We start from the raw sequence: 26,455 nt of genomic DNA on the forward strand, positions 1-26,455 counted from the left end.
CATTCAGCCCGCTTGAAACTTCGTTTCCACACGACCCATGCGAGGGATGATGAGTCCCGACCACGCTAGAGGCGACCCTCTCTCTTCCCCCCCTCTCCTCCCCCAGTTCCTCCTTGAAACCACCCAAGTATGCGGCACTACCGTTTACCGTGGGAAGGAAGGACGAATCCACCGAGTTTGACCTGCATATGTATGCATGGAGCATGTATGCACGCGCCAAAACCTTCGGCCTTCCAGTTCATTGAAAATGACGCCTCACCCACTCTGGCCCTGACGCTTGCCTTTCTCTTTCAAACTTTGTCTACTTGACACTCGAAACAGTCGTCATTCCTCGACGCTACCTGTCTGTCTCTGTTGTGTCTTTTTGTCGAACCCTCACGTCCTTCCTCCTTTGTCTGTACCCCTCCCTCTCCTCTTGCCCTCAAGATGGCTGTAGATTATGCTTCCTACACAAACACGGTGCATAGGTGAGAACGCACACCCTGGATCCCTGCTGCAGCTCGCTGATGGTCGGTCAGCAACGTCATCGACCAGCAACTATCACCCACGGATGCGAAGCGGCAGTACGAGAAAGAGATCATCCTCGGCAATTCTACCCACGGCGACCCCAGCAGACTATTCCACACCAAGACCCGCATACTGAGAGGCTCGGACGTCCTCTTATCGTTGGCTGGCAGATCCACAAATGGTGCGCTTTTGCCCTCGGATACCTACATTGCATGACGGACTGTCTGGATTCTAATCGCAACTAACCTAATCTCAACCTCAGCAGAGTCGACCGATGATGTACAAGCAGGGGTGGAGAACTTTAAGAAAGTTTTACATTTATTCCCGCCTTTTCACGATGACGATGGAGACAGATTCGGTGCTGCGGATATTGAATGTCCCGACTGTGATGCGATATTCTCCTCACCGTACGACTGACTGCCTTTTTCGAGTGGTAAATGGACGGGCTCTGACTGGCATACAGCAACGAACTCAAACAGCACTATTTGACGAAATACTGTCCCGGCACCGCAGTCGCGGTATACGTGATGACTCGAGATCGGTATTGTTCCCTGCATCCCGTCTCTTCCGGATACCGGTATACTGATCGCGCATTCCGTTCTAGATTAATCACCAAAGGCTATCGTATGGAGAAGCGTCTAATACCAGTCAACTGTCGCCCGATTCGGTTCTTCTGCGACTATTGTGATAGAATCTTCACCTTTGGGGAAGAGGATGAGAAGCCAGATCGTCATCCTAGTATGGATCCATGCTGTCGTCAGATGGAAAGGCAACTGACATGCTGTCGCAGATGTGCCTCTCTATGTCAATTGCAAACATTGCGGAGAGAAATGCAATGTCTCGTAAGTTATGCCTTAGGCCTTGCGTTTGGACGTCTTATATCAAGTGCTCACTCCAGTGCTAGGTATCAACCTATATTAAACGATCCCCGCGACGACACCAGTCCACGCGACATACAGAGAGAAATAGGGAATGTCTGCCACAGTCGAAGTCCCAGTATAGCTCAGAGACCAGCAATGGGATCGAAGTTCCCGGTTCCCCCGGGAACTAATATGGATCAGCAGTCCTTTACCAGAAAAGCGAGGAAGTTACGAGATTCATGGTCATTTCGAAGTCTGTTGGCCTTGCCTCCGCCCGGTTGTTACGGGCCTCGTTTGCTGACTCGAATTAGAAATGTCACAGAGTGATGAAGATGAGCTGATTGCTATCAGCTTTGCCGGGTTATATGATTTAGAACGAGGTAAGAACCCTTTGAGCTGTGGGTTCGAGCTACCACTAATAAAGCAGTTCACGCGCCGAATGGCATATACCACCAAATAGAAAACAATAACGAAAGTCAATTGAATCAGTCAACAATGAGCTTTGATTCAAATGGTACATCCACATGATACGGAAATCAGGTGTCAATGCATAATCTAACTTTGTATCCAGGACTGAATGACGCTTTATTCAATGAACCAAGGAATATAATGTGTGAAGACGAAGACCGGCATACTTCGAATGAAGATGGACTGATGGATGATACGAATGATCAAAAAGCACAGCCTAAATCATCTCGAAGGCAGTCCTTCTTGCAGAGATTGTTTGGACGAAAAGTGCCAAAGGGTTTGTACGCAAACGTCCATGATTCACGTTGAGTTCTGACGGTCCATAGGAGTGTCAAGAGCACGGTCCGCCAGCAGCCGTGGCAAGAACATAATCAGAAGAGCAAATACGATACGTTTCTCGTTTGTCACCAAGTACACTCGGAGCGAAAGCCGAGCAACAAGCCGAGCGACAGCGCGTACAAGTGAGAGAGACTCGATAGATGCACGCACGCACGAGACCACGGAGCCGAAACACGAATCCGCCGCAGATGCTGAGTATATTGCCTTACTGCGGAACTCTCAGAATGTTTTCATCCATACTCAGTATATCAACGGTGGAGCTGTCGTCCATGATGCTTCTGGCCGCCAGCGTATCATCAAGATCGACGAGGTTGCGCAGGTCTTCTTACATATCAAAGAGGAGCTATCTTCCGCAAACTCTTGGTCCCGTATGCTAACCACCAGGATGCGAGCCGAGAGCGCGTTAAAGCAAGGGAACGGACAAGCAGCAGTAGTTGAATACCATGATGCTTTGAAACTTCTCGAAGATGCGCCGGTCCTGGACATTGACAAACAATCGCGGGCGACAATGTTGCATGCTTTGGGCCAAGCTTATCACGGCCTGGATATGGCTGCAGAGTCCGAGGCATGCTATCTTGAGGCCCTGGGACTTTACAAACGTACGTACGGACGCGATCACCCCAAGAACTTCGCGCTTCTACATGATCTAGGAGCCCTTTGCGAAAGGGACGGATATGCTACAGAGGCGTCCGCTTTATACGAGCGATCGTTCGCAGGTCGGCTGAAGACACTCGGGCACAACGCCCCGGACACATTGAGTAGCATGCAGGATCTTGCCTCTCTGAAAGTGCACTTGGGCGATCTCGAATCTGCCCTTCTTCTACTCGAGAAGGCGGTTCCGGCGCTTGACACTGTCTTTGGCCTCCAGAACGCAACAACTTTGAACGCAATGAATCAACTATCGCACTTGTACCAAAAGCTTGGCCTGAACAAAGAGGCTCGGACGATTTGCGGGCGGACCATTCCTCACTGCAAATCATTCTTTGGTATCGTGAGCCCCATCACCAGGGAGGCAGTAGTGCGGTATCTCCAAAGCTCCGACAACTTCGATTTCCCTATCGAGATCAAGGAGATCCTCGATTATTATCAACGCTCGCGTGATCAGGACGCACTGAGAGTTGTCCATCGTTTGGGGAGGTCATACATGGACGCCGGCCTGAATCGCGATGCGGCCAATTTGTTCGAGGCTCTGGTCGAAGATTTTCTCGCTGCCAAAGGTCCTGAAGCCCCGGAGACATTCGATGCTCTGAGCGCGCTTTGCGTTTCTTGGGAACACCTCGACTCGGTGGACAAAGCCATTCTCGCATACAAACAGCTCGTACACATGGCTAGCAGAACACCCGAAGACCATCACGCTCGGAAGCGCATAACTTACGCGGAAAAGAGGATCTCGGAACTCAACCGACGGCGCGATACTCTCGCAGCGGAACGAAAAGAATGGAGTTTGCATGAGCCGGCAGCGTGTGAGAACTGCGGCGATCCCACGACTGTACTATGCAAAAGTAAGTGTCATCCACATCTGCAATTCAAGAAGTAGCAAAGCTAAATCTCGACTCCAGCGTGCAGAATCTTTCGCTTCTGCAGCGAATCCTGCCACAAATCTGGCATTGACGCTCACCTACCACTCTGCGTCCCCTCCGTGTCGCTGCGCGAATCTAAATCTCTAGCCGTCAAGCCCAAATGTCCCGTCTCGACGCGCGACCAGGCTCTCGCGAAGATCCGCAGTCTCGACAGCACCAAGCCCGTCAACATCACTGCAAGCTTCACTTTCTACCTGGATCCGCGCAACTTCACCACCTTCCGCATGAAACTCAACTCCAGGGCCAACACCATCATCCTCTTTTCTCTTGATACTGACATCCGCTACACCATTCTTGACGCCCTCCCACCCTCATCCAGCCACAAGTCTCACCCCGGCAACACCGCTCCCCTCTCCAGCAAATCCACCGGGGGTGTCAATTGGATATCCCCCGAGCGCCAAGAATCCATCATCTACGTCCCTCCAACCTCCGACGCGGACACCACCCAAAACGCGCAAGAAGAAGCGCGTTACGTTCTGGTCACTCCAGGCAAGGAAATGCTCCGCTCCGTCATCGACAAGCGGGTGCGGGTGCGCGGCAGCGCCGGCGAGAAAGAGCGGTTCCAGGCCCTCGACCTGCCCAGCCACGAACTCATCGAGTATGCCCAGGGCCTCTTGCTGACGGGATACTTGGGTGAGGCGTTCATGTATGTTCTCGAGTGGGTTTGATACAGTCAGACCCGTGATCCTTTTCTTCTTACTTAGCGAGACCGTTTGTGTTTTTCTTTGGGGCAGTGCTGATTTTGAGCATGGGATACACTCTTTTGCAAGTGAATGATTCCTTTTCCTTTCTTGGTTGTGTTATATACATATATACTTGGATGATTTTTATATGTGCTGTCCATTCCTCCACGTAGAATTGGGGTTGGAAGACAGAGTGAATGCAGCTTGTCTCCCCTTAAGCAGCAGTGGTTGTCTTAAGATGACGGGTATGATATCTTCAATAGCGATATCATTGATCCAAGTTCAGAAGTATGGAATCCAAGAAACCCAGAAGAAGATCCACCGCCGCCAGTAAGTACACTGGTTGCCTCTTTGTCTTGATGTTCGGTGCCATCGTGGCTGCAAGCGTAGGAAGAACGCGGTCTTTTCTCTTTTTTTTTTTTGGTTTCCGTCCCTAGGGCAAGGGATGTCATTCTTGTATGTGTAGAGGCATTGACTGTCCTATCCTGAGTTTACTCTAGTGTTAAACCCTGATGGGTATGACTAGAAGAGCCTAGCTAGCTAGCTTTGGTGTCTATCAAGCCGTCTACAACCAGAGTAGTAGAATTCATCGATTCAATATTGATTTGAGATTTATTGATTTGATTTGAACATTGGATCTCAGCATCATATTTGAACACTAGGTCTTCGCATCACATACCGGCACTAGGCTGGAAAAACAGGCAGGCAGGCAGGCAGACAGACAGACAGGTCAACCAGGACCTACCCGCCCACCCGAAGATAGAATTGATCCCCGATATCCTCGAGGGGAAAAGTAAAATGGGTGAATAGATATAAGTAAATCACACGAATTGAAAGTAGAAAGTGAACCCCCGCTGATGCACCAGGTTGAACATGGGCGATGTCAAGGTCACATGAAAGGCTGTCGTGTCTTGATAAGACACCAAAAAAAAAAGATGGAAGTAAAAGACCTGTTCGCCTAGCCAATGCAAATGCAAATCAAGACATTGGGGGAAAAATGATGGAGGCCAAAAAAATGCTTGCTGCGCACAAAACCACTTTTTGTATGCACCTACCTGTCTCTTTGGTGACGAGACGAAACCGAATTCAACATGCAAGAAACCCCGGGGTAATGAACGGCCAACGCCAGTGCTAGTAAACAGAGCAGATAATCAAAAGAGAGGGAAGGAGAGGAGGCAAGGTGGGTTTCGGAGGTCGAGGTTGTGAGGAGATGAATGAATGTGAACTTTGCAACGGTTTAACGTCTTCCAAGTCCGCGCAGAGCGATGCGTCGGCTGGAGCCGACGGTTCCCAGGTCGCTGATACTCCGGGATTTCGAGATCACGGGAGGAGGGGGCGCCTTTTCGGGAGCGGGCTCCGGCTCCTGGGGCGCGAGGCCGTAGGTGTAAGGGCGCAGGGATGAGCTCCTTCGAGCTTGTCCGAGCACGTCTTCCACCCATGCCTCGCTCTCGGCGCTGATCGAGACGTGCCTGGGACGCGGCCCTGCGAGACCGAGGGGAACCGTGTGGTTAACACTGCCTGCGGCGGTGTTCGTGGGGGAATACGAAGACCCATGCCGGAACTCGCTTGCTGAGGACGCGCCCATCGAGGCGTTGGACGACGTTGACAGTCGCCGTCGCGAGGAGACGGTTGACATGGGTGAATACGAAGTACTCAGTACGTCGCCAGGGTTGGAAGAGCGGAACTCGGTCATATCCGACACGTTGGAGGTCCGTCGGGTTTTGCGGACAGCTAATGATGACCCTGGCCGGTTACTGAGGACTGAAGGCGGTCGTGACGGGGTTCTCCGTCCGCTGGCAGTGGGTGCCAATCTATTTCTAGGTGGAGACGGAGGCGAGGTGCGGGAAAGCCCCTGGACCTCAACCAGGGGCGTGTCTGAAACATGTCGGCGTCCGTGATGAACGGCAAATTCTCTCAGGTACTCTGCGAGATCTGCCCATCCTCCACCAACACGAACCATGACGCGCTCGCCGTTTTCGCCCACTGACCGGACGAACAGCTTGGTGGGGGCAGACTTGCCACCCCGGTGCAGATGGTAGAGCTTCACGGAGCTCTCCTCTGGAGCGTGTGCATGGGAATAGCGCCGGCGGGAAACGGCGGGGGTGATGGTCAATGACGGAGTAGGTGTGCCACTACGAGCTGGCGAGCCCTGAGGAGAGACCGAGCGAAAGCGCTCCCTTTGTTTCAATGGGTATGATGATGTCGAATGTCCATCGTGCTCATGGGCGTCCGCAGACACTAGGTGAATCTGCGCATCGAGGGCAGTCAGGATAGAGGAGATCTTTTCATCCAAATGGTCCTTGGGCTTTCTCATCTGAGGGGTTGGGGTTGACGCCCGCGACGCAGTCTTGAGGAAGGCTGGAATGGATGAAGCGTCGTCGTTAGATCGAGCTTCCGATCGGTATGCTCCGATGCTTTCAAGACTAGGATGTGAGGTCAATTGTCTCTTCAAACGCATTGTGTTTGAATGTTCTAGGGGCGCTGCCGGGGCCTTGGGGACCGATGCTGATGGGCTAGCGTTCTTAGTATGCTCCCAGGCTTCGCGCAGTGTCTTTGCGATGCCATCTGTCCCCTGTTTGGGGTTCCCTTCACGAGTGACCTCGGGTGACTGAGTGGCAGAACGTCGCGCATTTTTGGTCGAGGTCGAAGAAGCAGCAGCTTGAGGCGTTGAAGAGGATTTCTTCGGGCCAGAGTGTAAGCTGGGAAATAGTTCCTTGGGCCTATCGGTAGTTGCGGTGCCTTCAGGTTCCCTGCTGCTCTCGTCTCCAAAGGTTAACTCTAACCTTTCATTAATGAAGCGCTGCAAGGGAAGACTGAGATTTCGGTTGTGAGCGAAATCCGTATGCGGAGAAGCCTTCTGACTGTCAAGGCGAAAGAGGCGGTCTTCTCGTAGCGTATGGTCGCTGCCGGGTGCTACAGGATCAGATGACTGGTAGCCGGCCTGGAAGGGTGGGGGAGTTTCAAGAAGCAAAGGAGTTCCGTTAGATGAGGATTCGTGCGGTCCACGCCTCTCCGGGCTTGATACAAGCGAAGGATAGTCCGAGATAGAAGAAGCAATCGACCTGCGCCTGTGGCGAGAGTCTGCGTGCTCTGTCTCAAATATCAGAGGACCTGGTCGAGTCTTGGACAATTTGATCGGACTTTCAAGAGGCTTTTTGGGAGTCGGGTCGTCCGTAGCTTCCTTCAGCTTCAGAGACGAAGTCCGGAGTGGGAGCTCTTCGTCGCTGCTTGCAACTACCGACTTCGCTGAAGTACCGGGGGAATCAGAGCTGAAGGCGGGAATCGAGTTTGTACGACTGGGTGGCTTTGTTGTCGGGACCTCGGCTAAGTCGTTCTGGCCAATCTGATTGGTCGATGCGGGTTCTTCATCCAGATCCGATGACGGCGGTAGATTTTCACAGTTTTGATCATAGGTTTTCAAGTTTGTGGTATAAGGCGAAGAGTCCTCTTCAATTCTGGGGCTGTTTACCCGTTGCACATGGGGGGACATGGATAAATCATTGGGCCGCCGTATGATTACGCTCCCAGTGTCTGTCTGCGGGCTGCTCGGTGGCTGCAGACTATCTTCCGGAAGAGTAAGACAAGGAGATTTATGCGCGGGGCATGGATGGCCGATCTCTTCTGCAGCCGAAGGCATATCTGGTTCGATGGTTGGTCGAAGCTCCTCCGGTTCCTCTGAGACACACTCGGCTTCCTTTTTGTATGATTGGATTTCTTGAACCGAAGGAACCTCCTCGCAAGCTAGAGATTTTTGCCCTTCCGTACCAGGATTGACCGGCTGTACATCAAGACGGTCGGATGTATCTTGAGCGCGAATTGCTTCATTATAAGGCATTTCGTTGCCAAGGGGGTTTTTGGGACTTCGCATGCAGGGCTTTGCATCCGAGCCCATCGCATCAGGAGAGGTAGGTAGTTGTGTTCCAAACGCATGAGCATCCTCCTCCTGTTCGACGCTAGTCGTAGAAGAGGCAAGTGTGACGGGACGAGATGTTGAATCAATGGAAGTTTGGGAAACGTTGGGGGTCGCATTGCTAGAAACAAGCTCAGCGGGGATGTTGGTCGCTTCCGAAAGCGCAGGTGAAGCCGTACGGTCCAGGCTCGAGGGAGCCGCTTCGATGTCCGATGGTAAACTCGTATCTTCCTGGCAGTTCGTTGCCTGATAAGGAGGCGCGGCCTCGACAGGAGTATAGAGTTCTTCTTCGTCGATGGTTTCCATAGGGAAAGTGTGAGATGTCTGTACAACGGGAGCAGACGAGTTGTGAGAATGGTCCTCGTCGCGAGAAGAATCACTAGACAATTGTTTGGACACGTCGTTTTCTATGTCGAGGTTGACGCTGGTCTTCGAAAGAAACGTCATGCGCTGCCACTCGTTCTCAACGGTACGTTGTTCTGCTTGCATGGTCCAAGAGCCAAACTCTGATTCGATACCTTCAAGGTCATCGATCCAGCTGTCGGGAATAGAATCTTCGCACTCGTCCAAAGCGTCAAGCACGCAATCCAATCTTCGACCAGCAGACACAACCGTGGCTTCCAATTGAGAGCGCTTCTCATGATAGTTGGAACGGGAAAACAACGGGTCCTTCTCGCCAGGAGGATCGGAAGACTTTAAGAGGTCCAAGGCAGCCTCCAACTCAGAGCGGGCGAGGCGCAAGCTGCGAAGCAAAACAGGAATCTGTCGCAGAACCAAGAGACGAACGTCCCAAATCGAAAGCAAAGTCATGAGGCGCGATAGAAGAGGCAGAGCTCGGAGAATCGTGGCAGTGATGACGGCAGTGAAATCGCTCAATTGGACGTAGGACAGTTGAGGAGGGACGGATAAGCTACTGTTGGCCGACGAGGGCCGAGACCGGGCCGGAATGTGGGCATTGAGAACGTGCTCTTTGAGCTCGTCCATATCTAGCACGTCCATTTCATCTCGGATTTCCTCAATGCGCTTCTCGTGTTCCTCTACCACGGCGGCGGGCAGGCTACCGTAGTATTCCTCGTCGGTCGCATCGGACGGAGGGATGAAGCCCAATCCCTTCTCATCCCCCGTCTGTTTCGGCCAATTCCATGACTGGATTTCCTTGTACCACCGGTTCAATTTCTGGGCGACAACAGCTGCGCGAATTGCGAGGGCTCTTTCCGCTGGGGAGACCTGAGCGATACTTCTGGACAGGATATCATGGGCGACTCGTTCGTTTTTGGGGACGGCATTGGTGGAGGTGAGCGCTTGGAGAGTCGACTCGGGTGAAAGACTCCCGAGGAGGGGATCGGTATGTTCATAATCGGGGATCGGTCGGTTCGGAGATCGAGATCGCGGTGGGTTGCGGTGGTAGATTGGCGAGGGAAGGGGGGCGACGCGACTACTGGCCATGTCGGAAGAGGACGGCAGTCGCCGGTAGAGGACCAGATCGGAGTTGTCGCACAAGATCAGTAGTGAGGTTTAAGTGATGGAGGTCGGGTCGCAATGTCGAAGGTCGAAGAGAGAGAATATAGCTGAAGAGCAAGCATGCTGACGCGATCCCGCCAAAGTCTATAGAAGAGGAGGGGAAGGAGGTCGAGTTTTTTTGGTTCGAGGTTCGAGATGAGTTCGAGATGTCGTAATAGACGGGAGGATGCGGAGGTGAAATGAAGGAATTAAAGTCCGAATCAGGCCGACACAGTTTGATAATGCAACCAATGGTGGAAAGAATGTATGAGGGCCAGAGGAAAGGTTAAGATCGGGCGGAAATTAATGAAGAGGTACGAGAGGGGAGAGTGAGATCTGGGACGAGAGAGGGAGAGAGAGAGAGGCAGAGCTATGGGGAGATGCTTAGTGATAGTGATGGTTAGTGGTGGTGATAGATCACACTGCAAGGCCCAAAAACAGGCTTAGAGGGAAGTTAGGGAGAGTTGGGCGGCTGCAGGAAGCACAGTGATAACGAGAGTTGGATAATAATGATGATGATGATGATGATGATGATGATGATCGATCTCAGGAGACCAGCTCTTGACTCAAGAGAATGACTGGAGTGGCAACGATGATTCGAAGATCGGGGAGGGAGGGGGGCGAGTTATGCAGTGGTGAGTTGGTTAGAATGAGTGTTGGCCTGGGTGGGTGGAACGGGGGGGAAAAGAGAGAACGGAGTCGCGCGGTTCGAGGGGAGCTCGTCAATTAGTGAGTGAAGCTAGTCTTAGCTGGCTGCGCGACACACGGGAATGCTGGTAGTGGAGCCGCGTCAGGATTAATAGGGGCAAAATGATGGTTATTTATTCTCGTGGATTCCGATGGGGCTTCACTGTCACTGCCTCAGTGCCTCTGCCACTCTGCCACTCTGCCACTCAACTCCCATTGACTCAGGCCGGCATAAATCTGCCCTATTATTACTAATGTAATAAAAATATCTCGTCCAGAAAAGCCCTAGACTCGCCGTAGAATACAGCTCCATTCTTAATATTTGTGTGTCTAGGGTCTACGGTATCTATCTACCTACTTCTCCATACTGTTTCTCCTTTCCTCCACTCCAACCTCCTCCATTTAACAAAACATCCCCCCCTTTTTTTTTTATGTCGGATAGGATCTGTCAACAACAAATGCACACCATCCTGTACGACATACAGTCTCCGGCACTCCGTAAATTTCCTGTGCAATCAACATGACTGCTGTCTCTGCGCACACGAGTCCCATCTCCATGCAGTGAGTAAGCAGCAATCCACCTTCGGAACCTGGCGGACAACACTATTTCTTTCCCCTTTCCGGAGCCCTCCCAATGCATGGAAGCCTGTGCACAATCAATCTAGAGTATAATCAAAGAGGTTGTGCGAGACAATGTCTCCTCCACAATGTGTTCCGACTGTTCACAAGCTGCCCTTGTCGGCTCTCTCGGGCCATTTGGGGGTGAAGAGCAGCCGTCGGAGAGTAGATCGGTGATCGACACCCCCTTGCATATCATGTCCCAGATCTGCGACCGTTCTAGCTCTTTTGCCCTGGGTGTTATATGGTTTCGAGTTATGAAAGTCTCTTGGGGGTTTTGACTGCTATCGATGGACTGCATTGGAGATTACTTCGACATCTCTTGCATGTCCATCAAAACTCTACCGTGTTCGCGACCAGAGAAGTGTTATGATCAATAGCCCGAGTAGGCAATTGCTGGCTTCCGATCAGCGAGGTTGCGCTTGCTACGGGAGTATCTTCGCAAAGAAAGACACTAGCTAGTTCGAAGAAAGTTAATTAATGAGTAGGATGATATTGGAGGCTCCCACACTGCAGGACAGTAAGAAGGATTCGTCGCGACAAGGCGTATGCTCGCTTCCCTCCACTCCCAGACCAGGGATTGTGAACCCTTGATGAAAGGGATGCCCAATCGAGATGTCCTGCCCTTTGCGAAGGAGTGCAGGAAGGGTACATCCAGTAAAGCATCCCTGAAGTATACCAGCAAGGCCGAATGCCTCTGTAAGCCGAGGAGCTGAGGTCTGTAAGGGAAGTAACAAGGACCCCCGGCCTAGAAAAAGGCATGGGGCTTCTCGCCCCATCTGATGAACAGGGCCATTGTGCCGCCAGCCACGTGGGTGATCTCTGCCGGGATCCCTATGAGGAGTAGGGATGTATCATGTTTTGTCATGGAGGAACTTGCAAGGCGCCACGTCCTAAGCCGGACAGCTGGCTAGAAGGATCGGTGTAAGTGGCGGTCGCCGCTCTGATAGGCGAGATAGTCGTCGATTCTATTTTCAATTACCGATGACCAAGTAAAAGGCGAGACATTCATTCAGAGGAGTCTGTGACATGTTTCAGAAAGCGCGGAGATCATGAGAAGAAGAATGAAGGCTGTCCATGTCATACTCTAAACCTGTAGATTGGTGGACAAGTTTGCGCTGTTTGCTCCTCACGGGTTCCCCGCACCGATCGGCCGAGCTTCACCGTCAAGCTACCAACCACCATAGCATCGTTGCATTCAATCAACACTCCTTGCGCTCAACATCAACTAATTGTGTCTGTACAATAATCCCACCTGCTATTCAGAAACATGCAATAATACAACATGCGTTTTCGAACGAAACTCACCAACGCGGAGACTTTCTCCAGTACGTTCATTGCCTCTGTCGCGTGCTGCTCCATCTACCGCGTTTTGGTAGCCTTAAGGTAGCCTTAAAGCTCTGAAGGCCTAGACCAAACCACCAACCAACTGACCCTTCGCAATCATGAGGCCCATAGATTATAGCTAACACCACGTACCAACTTCACAGAACTAACCGCCTCCCTCTCATCCCTGGGCAAGACCTGCTGGATGCGCCTGGAGCCAGGCAACATCCGCTTCACCATCATCCCCGACCAAGGCACCCAAGTATGGGCACAGTTACCAATTGTACGCCCCGAACCAAGCCTTCCCCTCCACAAAATGCACCGTTGATACCTAGTATTCATCTCATCTTTAGAACCAATCTAACCAGGACATCCCCAGGACGCAATCTTCGACGAATCGAGCTACATCCTCGAATCCAACTCAGGCGGAATCATCAACCTCGAAGTGCCGATCGGCGCTCTCCACCGAGCCCTCCGCTCCGCCGTCGACGCCAAATCCGCCCAACTCCGCCTCACCCAGAAGGGCCGCATCCCGCTCCTGGCACTGACCATCCGCACGCTCTCCTGGGCGCCCGGGTCCAACGCACTGGGCATCACCGCCGCACCAGCACCAGCACCAGCACCAGCACCAGGAACTGGAACTGGTCCGGGCAGCGGTAGTAGCAGCAATGACCCTCCTACTATCACCAACGGCCCGACCCATGCGCCCCCGTCATCCACCACCACCACGACCGACACAACAACCGGCCCCGCCCGGCCCGGCCGCGAACGCGAAACCGTGATCACGCAAGAAATCCCCGTGAAGGTCTTCCACGAGTCCGCCGTCGAGGGCCTCCACGAGCCGCGCTGCCGCGACCCGGACGTGCACATCATCCTCCCGAGCCTGGGCCAACTGAAGAGCATCTCGGAGCGGTTCACCAAGCTCGCCTCGCCGGGCCACGGCTTTGCGTCCGCCGCGTCGGATGCCGCCACGAAGCCCACCGCAACGGGCGCGTCCGCCGCCGCCCCGAAACTCGAGCTGTCCGCCAACATGCACGGCTCCCTCCGCCTGGCGATCGCCACGGACGCCCTGCGCATCTCGAGCGTGTGGTCCGGCCTCGTCAACCCCTCGCTGGACCCGGGCCAGCTGTCCCAGGGCGAGATGGAGCGGTTGCCGAGCGAGCGGATGCGCGCGGTGCCCGGGGACGATGAGGCCGGGTGGGCGCGCGTGCGGATCGATGGGCGCGACTGGGGCAAGGTGTTGAGTGTGGGGAGGTTGAGTCCGAGGGTGGTTGCTTGTGCGTTCGCCCCTTGCCCCTTCCCCCCCCTTTTCTTTCCTCTCTTGTTTTGACTTTTATGGTTGGGCCTGAGTTCCGCCGGACCGCCTCTCCCATTGATTCAATAAGAGAGGCTGTGCTCATGGTTATGTGTGCTAGCTTTCGTCCACGAGACGGCCTTGATTCTCTATGTCTATCTCCCGGGGACATTTAATGAAGAGGACTCGTGTCTCACGGTAAGGATGCTGAACACCAGACAACCGATGACACTGGCGCGTCGCTAACTCATGTCGTCTGTAGTACTACATCAATTCATACGCGGCTTGATCTCCTCATTTGAACACGGATCTATATCACGACATTCTTGCTTCACGAATCTCCTTTGAATCTTTATATCATGCTTTAGTTATACCTGCTCTGTACTATAAAGCATATCATTGTTTCCTACGCGTATAGATCGGTCGGTTTAATTGCACAATTTCCAGCCCCATGCTAGAATCCATGGTACATTGGCAGCAACAAAGGTCTCGGAGAAAAATGCTAGGCACATACTCGGAACAAGCATCATCCTCAATACTCATTCATAGCTAAGGTCAAGCGATGAAATGACCATATAGTAGAAAAACGGAAGTTCAATATGTGCACACATGTAATATACACGAAGATTAACCAGTCATGCAAAGGAAAGACCGCCCGGCCAAGAATGGAAAGCCCCCATCTTGTGAGTACTCTCAACAGTAAGTCAGACGGCATGCAACGCTTTTTGCTGAGCAAACGTCAAATCAAACCGATGAACTCTCCCTAGACAAAGCCAGGACACGCCCCCACGATAACATGTTATATAACCTGGGGGTTCCGACAAAGAGGAATCGTTAGACATTATAAGAAAGGATAAAAAAAAAAAGAGGTATTAGGGGTACATAATATAAACCACCAAGGCATTGATCCCGAGTGGATTGGGAGGCGGAGAAGGAACAGGTCAATCATTTCGCCATGACATCGACGTAGCGACCCTTCTTCTTGCCCTTGGCGGCAGGGCCTTTGCGTGCCTGCGGCGCCCCAAGCAGGTCGTCGATGGAGCTAGCATTGCTCAACGAGGTCGCCGGCCGGGGAGGAGCGGCGAGACCAGCACTCGGCGGTGTAGGAACTGCGGCGCCAGTCGAGATGGACCGTGGGATCGGAGGCGCAGCGCCTAAAGCGGATGGCGGGGCGGGGCTGCCAGAAAGGGGCGGAGGAGGGGCACCTGCAGCAGATGGAGGGCGGCTACCGGCCCCGGACAGCACCGGAGATGCAGTCGTTGCAGGTGGTGGCGGCGCACCGATGTTACCGCTGGCTGTCCGGCTGGGAGGCGCGGATCCACGTGGGGGTGGCGGCGTGGCACGAGCTGCAGTCGCGCTGTTCGGATCTTTCTTGTTGACCCATTTCTTCAGCTCAGTATCGTAATAGAAGGAACTCTCTTCGCCAAGCTTGGCTCGAATCGGGCCACCACCGGGATTCTCGCCTTCTTTCTTCCCACCAAACCAGCCACCAAACCATCCCTTCTTCGTAGGCGAAGCTCGTTTGGCTAAGGCACCAATGTTAGTCCAGCGAATGAAAAGAGATATCGAGCTGTAGTGTCACTTACCATCAGCCTCTGCGGCCTTTCGGAAGGCTTCATCTGCTTCGCGGTCCTTGCGTGCCTTTTCCGCTTTCTGGACTGCAGCAGCCCGGGCAGCTAGATCATCGTCGTCATCGTCATCCATGAATGACTTCTTCTTCTTAGCCGGCTCTTCGTTGTCTTGTTCCTCGGGCATTTCCGACTCAGGGGCGGCGCTGGTAACTGCGGGAGGCTCATAGCCGCCACCGCCCACCGGAGGCATGTAGCCACCCTCGTCGGCATGAGAGACGGTGGAAGGAGTCTCATGGAGCAGCTGGCCGAAGGATCCATATCCAGGAGGTTGGTAGGGAGAGACCATATTAGGGGACCCAGGTCCCGGAGCAAACGGAACCTTAGCCTGGGGCTGAGAGACCAAATCTTCCTCGACAGGTGCCAGAGGAATATACGAAGTTTGAGGTGGTGTTTGCTGATAGCCTGCGTTTGATGGTGGCGAGTTATAGAACATCCCCCCTTGGTATGGGCCATTGTCAACCGGCGTCGAAGGGTCCTGCGAGCCCCGTCGCTGTGTGAGACCAAAATTGTAGGAAGACGATCTCTGAGAGTCAAGAGACGATCTACCGCGGAACTGCTCGGGTGAGGAAGTCGGGGCGTATTGGTTGTTTGGTAAATAACGCGAAGGAGCAGCGCCATGACTCGGTTGCCCTCCGTAGATATCTGATACGGAAGGCGAGCGACTCACAGTAGGCGTACCAGCTAACTTAGCAAATGGACCTATATCTGCCTCGCCACCCTTTGCAGGGTCGGTAGATGTGGTATCGTGGTCTTCTCCGGCAACGAAGCTATTGAACTTGGCCCACATTGAGCCAGAAACCTTCTCCATGCTGGGCCTTGAAATCCAGGACGAGCCACCGTCGCTAGCTGACTGCTTCAATCTTGCTGAAAGCTCGTCAACTCCATAGTACAGCTGCTGGTTATGATAAGGCGAGGATTTGGTCGTCGCTTTCACGGTGGCTGCAATAGCATCACAGTACTGCTGAGCTTCTGTCTTTTGGCCACGATCGGCGAGACACCAAGCATATACCAACTTGTAAGCCAAGAGATGACAGAGTGGCGGCTTCGGGGAGGCCGAGAGGACGGAACTGGCATAGTCATAGGCCTCGGTGAGCAATATACAGTCTTCGTCCTGCAGTGCAGAGGTGGAAGATCGCTGATGATCAGCTCCCAAGAGGACAATACTCGTTTGAGAATCATCAACGCCCCCGAACACTGCAGCTCGTGAGAAAAGAAAACAGATGTGCGCAGCCTCGACGCGGCCATAGCTGGAGAGCAGCCGTCCAAGGGCCAGGAGAGCTTGGTGATCCTCTGCACTGCGGTTGCTGAGTACGAGGCCGAGTGTCTCGCGCCAACTTTCCAGGCCTTCGAGCGCGTTTCTGACAGAACCATGTCCATCCACTTTACTGACCATTTGCAAGCCAGCCCTTGCCGATGGCGGCACCAGCTCATCAACGCTCTCCTCGACGTTGCCGGCAAAAATCTCGTACAGAGCTGCCAAGGATTCGGTGTTTCCAGAAGTCGATCTGACTTCACGTCTGACGAATTCCTGAACGACCTGTTTCCAGACCGAACGGTCCATAGTCGACGCTAAAAGCATCGCGTGACCCCACAAGCGACTATCCACTGCCGCCCAGACGGCCTTTTCGCGCTCCCCAAGTAGAAGATTGGTCCGGAGTGTGCCAATAGCTTGAGAACCAGCTGCATCCGGTCGAGAAGGCGCATCGGCGGGCTGAGAGGTGTTGATAGGCTGGAAGCCTGTGTCGTAGCTGTCGCCTGTCTCGTTGCTCTGTAGATGAGGAAGGATGATACTGCGCAGGGACTTCTGGACCTCAGGTGAGCCTTCGAGGGCACCGTCGTGTTCAACCATGGCGCGAACGACTTTCCACAATAGAACCTTCTCATCGTAGCGCTTGTGGCCATCCGGGAGGAGTCGAGCACTCTCCGGGATACCTTCATTCTCGAATGCGGCTATCTTGCTTGAGAGCCAAGCAAGCAAATCCTTCTTCTTGGATTTGGACTTGAGGGGACCTGGGTGGCGTACAATGCTTTCTGGGGGCGGGATCCAGTCATTGAGCTGGCATGTTTTCACCTCTCCAGGACTTGGCTTAATTCTAGGAGCCATTTGTCCAGCAGCGTATCGAGGAATATGCTTAGGGAAACACGATAGAACCGTGCCACCAAAACCGAACTTGACTATTGGCGCCCCCTTCCAGCGTTCCAGAGGGTCAAACTGTTGGTCATCGGTCGGAGGAATGAAGTCTAGTTGCTTAGAGGAGGCACGGTTATGTACCGAGCCTTGGACTGGTGCGTAAGGATTCACGGATTTGGTAGGTGAGCCGGAGCCATGAGCTGAGGCAGGTCTTTGGAAAGGGTCAACTGATGGCACAGATAATCGAGGGCCAAGTGCTTGCTGGCCTGGCGATTGTGTCATTGATCTACGCGGAGGCATGAAGGGAGGCTCATCCGCCACGGGTGCAGGGACTGGCGGAGCGTCGCCTTGGCCGGCTGGGGTAATCCGTTGAGCGAAGTCATTGACATATTCGGGCGGAGCATATTGCTTTCTCGGGGGAGACACCGGCGGGATGCTCGCTTTCTCTTCGCTTACGTCAAGACCGGTAATTGTGGCTTCAATAGCAGTTTCGCCAGGTGTAAAAAGCGGGTTGGTGGCAGACTCGGAATGAGACTGCACGTCGATGGTAGGAGGGAAAGCCGAATGATCTAAGGACGGTCGCTTTTCCAATACCTCCTGGGGACGATAGGAGACCTTCTCATGATGAGCCAGAGGGCTTGAGGTACGGGGTTGGAATGGAAGGGTGACAGCTTGACCAGTGTGGCTAGGAGCCTGAGAAGCATAGCGGTTGCGAGGGGGCGGGGGAGCACCAGATGCTGGGGGAGCTGGGGAGTATCTCGGGGAGGCTGGCGGCTTGATTCCATTTTGCAAATTCGGTGGCTTCGGGGAATATCTCGATGCAGCAGGAGCTGTAGGTGCGCCGCCAGGAGCACTTGGGCTCAACAAACTCGCATAGGGGTCTATTCTTTCAGGTTGTTGTAATTGAGGCTGGGGCTGAGAGTCGACAGATGGCTGAGGCGCGGGGATAGCGCTAGCATACGGATTAACCGGTGGCGGAGGCGCTGAGTACGATGGCGCTGCTGGGACGGGATTGGGAGCAGGTGTGTATCGACCCGTGCTTGCCGGCCGAGAAGGTGCGCGAGGCGGCGGTAAAGGAAGTTCCTCAAAAAAGTTCTTTGGTGCAGGTGCAGTAGCAGTCATTGTCGCGCCGACCGGAGGTGTGGGCATGGAAGATGCTGAGCCCGGCGCTTTCAGCGGAGGTACTGGAAGGCTGTTGCTTCGCGGCGGCGGCGGCGGGACGCCCGGCTGCGAAACAACTGCCCTGTTGGTAACGACGGGTCGACGAGGGCGCGTGAGGTCCTCAGGAAGATCATAAGGTGACCTATAACCCTCCTTGGCCCGTTCGGCGAAACTCTCGGCTTTCTTGGTTCCTTCAGTCGGGCGGGGTTGTTGAGCAAAATAGCCAGCCCCGGGGCTCATTGCGGGGATTCCCTGAAGCAGATCCGATGTAGATGGCTGGTGTGGGACATAAGACCTTTCCTGCACTCTGGGTCGGACCGACTTGTTCGGCGGGGCAAAGGGACTGGGCCCCGCTTGAGCAACCGGAGCAGGGCTACCAAGTAATTCTTGGGAACTTGGCTCCTTAGTTCCTCCGGCAGATTCGTCTTCAAAAAGTAGGTCATCATCGTCGTCCAACTCTGCCTGCCATCGGGCTGCGAGGTCGTCTTCCGATGGTAGACCGTCGGCGTGTTCATCGGAGAGCTCCGCCTGCCAGCGCGCAGCCAGATCATCGTCGGACGAGCTCTTTTTCATCTTGTCATGTGAGCTTGCTGCCGCCAATGCCTTCTCAAATTCATCTTCACTCGGATCGACGGAATTGACCGGGAATTGGGAACTGGCTGCAGCCAAAGCGCTCTCGAACTCCTGCTCGTTTGAATCGGCAGCGTTGACTAGAACTTGCACACCGGCTGCTGTCAAGGCGCTCTGTAACTCCTGCTCGCTTGAATCGGCAGCGCTGACTGGAAATTGAGAGCTGGCTGCTGCCAAAGCACTCTCGAACTCCTGCTCGCTAGAATCAAGAGTATCCGCTGGAGCCTGCGAACCGGCTGCCGCCAAGGCGCTTTCAAATTCCTGCTCGCTTGAATCAACGGTATCGACTGGATGTTGTAAATCTGTTGCAGTCAAAGCGCTCGCGGACTCCTGCTCGCTTGTATCAGGAGTGTTAACTGGGGACATGTCTGAGCCCGCTGCAGGCAGAGCACTGTCAGGATCCTGCTCGCTCGGCTCCTCAGCATTGTTTGTTGGCTCCTCCGATACACCCAATGAATCCAGCACTTGAGACGTGCTCTTTCGAGTAATCTGAACTTCGGAACTTTGCTCAGAAGCCGAGTCTTGCACGGATTTGAAAAAATCCTCCTCCTCCTCCTCTCCGTCAGCCTTGAATACATTATTGATTCGGCTTTCCACCGTCTCTGGGGGCTCAATTAGAGAGTCAATGCCTCTATTCAGCAAAGGAACACCTTCTTCAAATCTCGTCTCTGTTTCGGGCGAGAAGTATATGGGCTTCGTTTGCGTCTTGAGCTGATTGAAAAAATCATCGCCGTCTTGTTCCTCTTGGGCAGGGCTCCCCCAGAGATCGTGGCTGCTCTGAATCTCTCCATTGGAATTCGGGAGCTCGTCCCCTCGGAATGTACCAGTGGGACCGGTGGGAGTGATGTTGCCTGACTCTACTAAGTCGTTGGCATTTCCCGCAGGCTTTTGCGTTTCTTCCTCACCATTCGGTACTGGTTCAATGCCCGCGACATGTTCCCCGGTAGAGTTCTCCGCTGTGTCTCCGTGTATGCTGGTTGGCTTCTCCGATGGTTCGATGATCTCCTTGTTAGCCGTTGGCAGGTCTTCGTGTGTATCGTGTACCGGTGGCTCTGCGACCATGTCGTCCTGAACTGGCGCTTGTTCGCGATTCGCGGGAGACTCGGGGACGCTCACATCGGGCGCAGTTGCATCTTGGGAATTGTTGGCATAGTACGATGGCGAAGAAAGCACGTCACCGAAAGACACCTCGTGAGGAGTTTCCATCGGAGAGCCAAGAGGGATGCTAGTGGCTTCGATCGCGGTGTCGATTTCGAGTTCGGTCGGAGTTGTCACGGGATGGACATCATCTTCCGACCTAAAAGCCGGATTCCACACGGCCGCTGCATTTGTGTGTGCCATACTGGATTTTGCTAATGCTTAAAGACTTGGGAGTCAGAAGCGAACGTGAGTCCCTGTCTTCACTCTTTCCAAGGCCAGGGGGGGTGAACATACCTCGATGGCTGACAACCAGATTAGTATGATAAGAGTCGTCAGAGATCAAGAGGCAAGGAACATGAATCGGGAAGAGGAAAGGAAAGAAGAAAGAGAGCTATGCGGTTGCATAGACATTACAAAAGATAAGGAGACAATGGAATCATGACTGCATCTTCAGGTGGCTGCGTATCCTTTCTCGAGTCCAGTCCGGACAGCTGCGGCCGTTCTGGATTGCTTATGATGATAGCAATGAACATCCGTCCTTGGGACGCGCCCGTCATCCGGGGCGGAACATTGTTCTGCCGCGCGGAAGTGCCACCTAACCTGTTTCTTGGGTTCACGTGCTCTCATGGCTGCGTATGCCAGCACCATGCAGTAGTAGTAGGTCTGTGTAACAAGGACAAGTCTACACCAACAGACATATACACAACATACAAAGGCGAAGTATAGGTTAAATTCTGGTCTTACTTTCTACAGAGTCTCGCTGTTCTGTATGTGCCTTTCAAAGGCTCCAGAAATATGTGTATGTGGTGGAGTTCCATTTGGGAGAGGGTAATCACATGTTTATATAGTTCCCTCAAGAGAGGAAAGGGGAGGCGGAGTGACCTTCTGCAATGTGTGTAAAAGACTTTTCAATCAGTGAGCTGTTATCTGGATATAAGGCCTTCGGAAGCCATAGACAGACTCCAAATGTTTCAGAAAGCAATGAATCGATGAGTTGGAGAGGTGCACTGTGGAAGATATATATCCTCCTCTCCATAGATACCTTTCCGGCGAGCAGCGGAGGAGAAGATAAAGTACATCTACCATAACAAAAATGACAACATTGCTCTTGCTGGTATCTCAATGATGGCTATATAGGAGGAGATTGTGCTTGTGTGAATCACAGATATAGAGTGGTATGAATGAAGCCAAAGAAAGTTAAAGTGGAAAGAGCCGATGACATCGATGTTTCAGCAGTTGGTTCAAAGACTAAGCCACACCCGCGCGTGGAGTCGGCGACTCGGCACGTCGTCATGTGATCGGGCCGCTCTCCGCCTGCCATCACAGCCTCTCGACTCTTTAGGCCACCATCATTGATTAAGCTAGTTCCCAAAAACCGTTCTTTCACCCGATGGTCAACTGGGTCGATCTCAGGAGTGGCCCAAAGTACTGAAATACTTTCCCTGACCATCCTGAATTCGCTTTCGCAATTGCGTATACCCTATCTACCTTTGGCGCGCATCCGCATCCGCATCCGCAGTCGCAATCGCGGCGAAACGTACACAGCCCGCCCCCCTCCAAACCCCGACAACAGCGATGCTTTGCTCGGAACAACCTGCATGCGATTTACCGTGACATGAGAACACTCTTGAACTCACAGCAGCTTCCGGAACTTTTTTATCGCATGGAACGCCATCATTAATATTTCCCTGTTCTGCCTGTCATGCCTTTATTATCCGAGTACCCCCATTCTTACGACCGGTCCAGCATCGCAGGCGATTCTGGCTCGGATGACGATCTCGACCTAGAGGAGCTCGATCCAAGCACAACACATCTTTACGGCGCACATCGCCTATCGAGGGAAGAAGAAAATCAACAAAGAAGTCGTGGTCCGGGCATAGCGCTGCGGAATCTCCGCGTCGGAGTTGGGAACCGGTGGAAGCGAACCACTTCTGGAACACATGGAGGAGGGTTGGAGGATACAGAGGGGCTACTCGAGGACCAGGATCGCGATGAGGACGGACTTCGAAGGTCGCACGCCAGTTCGCGCACATACACCGACGATGATGCCCCTCTGCTTAACGCACACCGGCGTAGCTCTGCTCGCTCTCTCAGGGATGTAGAGCGGTTGTCGCAGAAGGGCCCGCGGCGATGGATTCCAGGTCTCAAGGCTGCAGGCGCTTGGTTCGGCTCCTCTCACCCTCCAGCAGCAGAGGATCTGAATCCGACCGAGACCAAGCCTCCACGCGATGTGTTCGTCGGGCAAACGCAGCGGTTAAAATACCCACCAAACATTGTATCGAACGCCAAATACACCCCCTGGAGCTTTCTGCCCCGTACCCTCTACAACGAATTCTCTTTCTTCTTCAACATATATTTCCTCCTCGTTGCCCTGTCACAGATCCTGCCTGTGCTCCGAATTGGCTACATGTCTTCATATATTGCACCTCTCGCCTTTGTCGTTTCAATCTCGCTCGGTAAGGAGGCTTTGGATGATATTGGTCGCCGGCGCAGAGATGCCGAGGCAAATGCGGAAGAGTTTACCGTCTTGAGCTTTAGCGGGCCGGCAGGTGTTCTAGAAGTGACAAAGAGATCAAGGGACTTGAAAGTTGGCGATGTCCTGAAGGTTCGCAAGAATCAACGCCTGCCTGCAGACGTAGTGATTCTCCAGAGTCTCTCTAATGACACTGCTGCTCGGCAAAGCTCTGCCGTGGAGCGACCTTCGAACCTTATTCCGGAGGACCATGGAGATGAACCCAGCACAAGCGACGTGAAAAATGAAGCTAACAGTTCCTCGGCCTGTGACACGTTCATACGTACGGATCAACTAGATGGAGAAACTGACTGGAAGTTACGCCTGCCTTCCCCGCTGTCTCAAAGTCTGGCCCTTCGCAACTTCACCCGACTCAAAATTACTGCAAGCGCACCAGATAGACGGGTTAACGAGTTTGTCGGTACCATCGAGCTGGGATCGTCTTCTTACGACCCGCACGTGGACAAATCCAACCACGAGCGAGACCAGGACGATCAAGAGTCCCAGCCAAACTCCGCTCCTTTGACGATTGACAACACCGCATGGGCTAATACCGTTCTTGCATCTAATACAATCACTTACGCTGCTATCATCTACACAGGGTCACAAACGCGCGCTGCGCTGTCAACCTCTCCGTCAAGATCGAAGGTCGGGCTACTGGAATATGAGATCAACAACTTGACTAAGATTCTGTGCATTTTGACTCTTGCTCTTTCAATTGTTCTAGTTGCGTTGGAAGGGTTTCAACCTACTAATGACAAGGTCTGGTATGTCGCTATCATGATTTATCTGATCTTGTTCTCGACGATCATCCCAATGAGCTTGCGGGTCAACTTGGACATGGCGAAATCGGTTTATAGCCGATTCATTGAAAAGGACAAGGATATTCCTGGGACTGTCGTAAGGACAAGCACTATCCCTGAAGACCTGGGTAGAATCGAATACCTCCTTTCCGACAAGACAGGTACCCTGACGCAAAACGGTATGTCACCTTGTGCCATAACTAGGGACAGATGGCTGACACTACCCAGAAATGGAGCTCAAGAAAATCCATGTGGGCACCGTCTCGTACGCCAATGAAGCGATGGAAGAGGTGACTTCCTTCATCAAGCAAAGCTTCTCAGGAGACTCCCTCACTACGCCATCGGCCGTGTTTGGAACGCAAGTTGGCTCCGGGGCGGCTCCCCGCACACGAAGGGAGATAGGCTCGCGCGTTCGAGATATCGTCCTAGCTCTTGCGCTTTGCCACAATGTCACCCCCACTACCGACGAAGAGGATGGTGTTCAGGTTACTAACTACCAGGCATCTTCGCCCGACGAGATCGCCATTGTTCGATACACGGAGGATGTCGGGTTGAAACTGGCCTACCGCGATCGACAGACCTTAGTTCTCGAGTCTACTCACACCGGCAACGTTGTTGTGCGTGCTCGGATCCTCGAATTGTTTCCGTTCACATCCGAAAGCAAGCGGATGGGAATCATCGTCCAATTCGAGACCGACGAAAGCATCTTGGACTCATCCAAGCACGAAAATGAGATCTGGTTTTATCAGAAGGGTGCAGACACAGTCATGACCACGATTGTCGCTACCAATGATTGGCTTGATGAGGAAACCGCCAATATGGCTCGTGAGGGCCTGCGGACTCTGGTGGTCGGAAGAAGGCGATTGTCCGAGCAACAGTACGCAGAGTTCACTACAAAGTACAGACAAGCATCGCTCGCCCTACAAGGGAGAGATGCAGGTATGGCCAAGGTGATTGGTGAATACCTGGAACGGGATCTAGAGCTTCTTGGGGTGACTGGTGTGGAGGACCGTCTCCAGAGGGACGTCAAGCCCTCCTTGGAGCTGCTCCGCAACGCTGGAGTGAAGATCTGGATGTTGACAGGAGATAAGGTCGAAACCGCACGGTGCGTGGCAATTTCCGCCAAATTAGTCGCTCGTGGACAGTATATCCACACTGTCGCCAAGGTCAAAGATAAGTCTACGGCGCAAGAAGCCCTGGATTTCCTGCGCAACAAGACCGACTGTTGCCTCCTCATTGACGGCGAGTCCCTTGCTCTCATGCTGAGCCAATTCCGCTTATCCTTCATCTCTGTCGCCGTGCTCCTCCCCGCTGTTATCGCTTGCCGCTGCTCTCCGACTCAGAAGGCCGAAGTCGCCGACCTCATCCGCCACCACACCAAGAAGCGTGTCTGCTGCATTGGTGACGGTGGTAATGATGTCTCCATGATCCAAGCTGCGGACGTGGGTATCGGTATCGTGGGCAAAGAAGGCCGACAGGCCTCTCTTGCTGCGGATTTCAGCATCACGCAGTTCCACCACCTCACTAAGCTTTTGGTCTGGCACGGGCGCAACTCGTATAAGCGGTCCGCCAAGCTGGCGCAGTTCATCATGCATCGTGGTATTATCATCAGCGCCTGCCAGACTATGTATAGCATCGCCAGCCATTTCGACCCCAAGGGTCTCTTCATCAACTGGCTCATGGTGGGGTATGCGACGATCTACACCAGCGGGCCAGTTTTCTCACTCGTCTTCGACCGGGATGTCGACGAAGAACTGGCCAACCTCTACCCGGAGTTATATAAAGAACTCAAAACGGGGCGCAGCCTCAGCTACCGCTCCTTCTTCACCTGGGTCTTTGTGTCCGTCTTCCAGGGGGCAGTAATTCAGGGCTTGTCCCAGATCCTGCTCGACACGATCACGGGCCCTCGTCTTATCAGCGTCTCCTTCACCGCGCTGGTCATCAACGAACTCCTCATGGTTGCCATCGCCATCACCACCTGGCACCCTTTCATGATTTTCTCGATCATCAGCACCGCCCTGGTCTACGCCGCGAGCGTCCCCTTCCTGGGCGACTACTTCGATCTCGCCTACATCATCACCCTGGACTGGCTCTGGCGCGTCGTCGCCGTGACCGGCGTGGCCGTCGTCCCTGTCTGGGCCGGGAAACTGATCATGCGGTCCTGGAGTCCGCCCAGTTACCGGAAGGTTCGAGGTTGATTATTATCTGCTTGGCCCTTCTTTGCCCATATCCCATCCGTTTAGACTTGACTCTTTCTCTCTGCCGGTCGCTTCTGTCATTCGTTTGGCTAGCTCTGGTTACGGACCGTTGTCAAGCGACGAATTGGCCGATCCTCTGACCTAATTTCAAGTCTTCTCGACTTAATTTCTGCTTAGCTAGCACAACCGCGGTCCATAGACACAATCCAATGACACCACTACTTCCAACACTACATTATGTGCTTAAAATCTGAGGTCGCCGTTCTCCTCCTGGAACTAAGCCAACTACAGTACAGTACAATAGTAACACGATACATCCATACCAGACTAAGGATACAGACGAAGGATTCATAGTAGACCGCATTAAGTCTGCGCCAGCACAACTAGCAAGTGGGGGCGGCACGGGAAATCGAATGTAGATAAAGCCACTTCCACCCCTTTATCCTATACCATTCGTACTTCATAACCTCCATCCCC

At 53.3% G+C, this 26,455-nt stretch overlaps 5 protein-coding genes across 5 annotated transcripts; 3 read left to right on the forward strand and 2 right to left on the reverse strand.

Moving 5' to 3' along the window:
* The first annotated feature begins 409 nt into the window (after positions 1 to 409).
* Positions 410 to 4,532, forward strand: BO86DRAFT_349496 (uncharacterized protein). Its single transcript, XM_025669355.1, has 12 exons — positions 410 to 467; positions 519 to 688; positions 770 to 914; positions 971 to 1,048; positions 1,112 to 1,245; positions 1,298 to 1,349; positions 1,412 to 1,620; positions 1,679 to 1,747; positions 1,795 to 1,881; positions 1,939 to 2,112; positions 2,162 to 3,676; positions 3,734 to 4,532. Exons 1-12 carry the CDS (start codon positions 427 to 429, stop codon positions 4,420 to 4,422), a joined length of 3,363 nt encoding a protein of 1,120 aa, XP_025522297.1. The 5' UTR covers positions 410 to 426; the 3' UTR covers positions 4,423 to 4,532.
* Positions 4,533 to 5,674: 1,142 nt separating this feature from the next.
* BO86DRAFT_325827 (GAS2 domain protein) lies at positions 5,675 to 9,793 on the reverse strand (the record flags this gene model as incomplete). The annotated part of the gene is made up of 1 exon (XM_025668541.1): positions 5,675 to 9,793. One exon carries the CDS (start codon positions 9,791 to 9,793, stop codon positions 5,675 to 5,677), a length of 4,119 nt encoding a protein of 1,372 aa, XP_025522298.1.
* Positions 9,794 to 12,348: 2,555 nt separating this feature from the next.
* Positions 12,349 to 14,223, forward strand: BO86DRAFT_451685 (checkpoint protein HUS1 family protein). Its single transcript, XM_025676875.1, has 5 exons — positions 12,349 to 12,480; positions 12,643 to 12,761; positions 12,858 to 13,755; positions 13,894 to 13,970; positions 14,035 to 14,223. Exons 1-5 carry the CDS (start codon positions 12,438 to 12,440, stop codon positions 14,059 to 14,061), a joined length of 1,164 nt encoding a protein of 387 aa, XP_025522299.1. The 5' UTR covers positions 12,349 to 12,437; the 3' UTR covers positions 14,062 to 14,223.
* Positions 14,224 to 14,354: 131 nt separating this feature from the next.
* Positions 14,355 to 20,966, reverse strand: sec16 (COPII coat assembly protein SEC16). The gene is made up of 3 exons (XM_025669356.1): positions 20,760 to 20,966; positions 15,359 to 20,691; positions 14,355 to 15,298 (listed from the first exon to the last, which is right to left on the reverse strand). The coding sequence occupies exons 2-3, from the start codon at positions 20,664 to 20,666 to the stop codon at positions 14,718 to 14,720; spliced, it is 5,889 nt and encodes a 1,962-aa protein (XP_025522300.1). The 5' UTR covers positions 20,667 to 20,691; positions 20,760 to 20,966; the 3' UTR covers positions 14,355 to 14,717.
* Positions 20,967 to 21,835: 869 nt separating this feature from the next.
* BO86DRAFT_413909 (aminophospholipid-translocating P4-type ATPase NEO1) lies at positions 21,836 to 26,207 on the forward strand. The gene is made up of 2 exons (XM_025674790.1): positions 21,836 to 23,959; positions 24,009 to 26,207. Exons 1-2 carry the CDS (start codon positions 22,168 to 22,170, stop codon positions 25,976 to 25,978), a joined length of 3,762 nt encoding a protein of 1,253 aa, XP_025522301.1. The 5' UTR covers positions 21,836 to 22,167; the 3' UTR covers positions 25,979 to 26,207.
* Positions 26,208 to 26,455: the final 248 nt, after the last annotated feature.

This window comes from Aspergillus japonicus, assembly GCF_003184785.1.
Source record: "Aspergillus japonicus CBS 114.51 unplaced genomic scaffold BO86scaffold_102, whole genome shotgun sequence".
Classification (NCBI taxonomy): Eukaryota; Fungi; Ascomycota; class Eurotiomycetes; order Eurotiales; family Aspergillaceae; genus Aspergillus; species Aspergillus japonicus.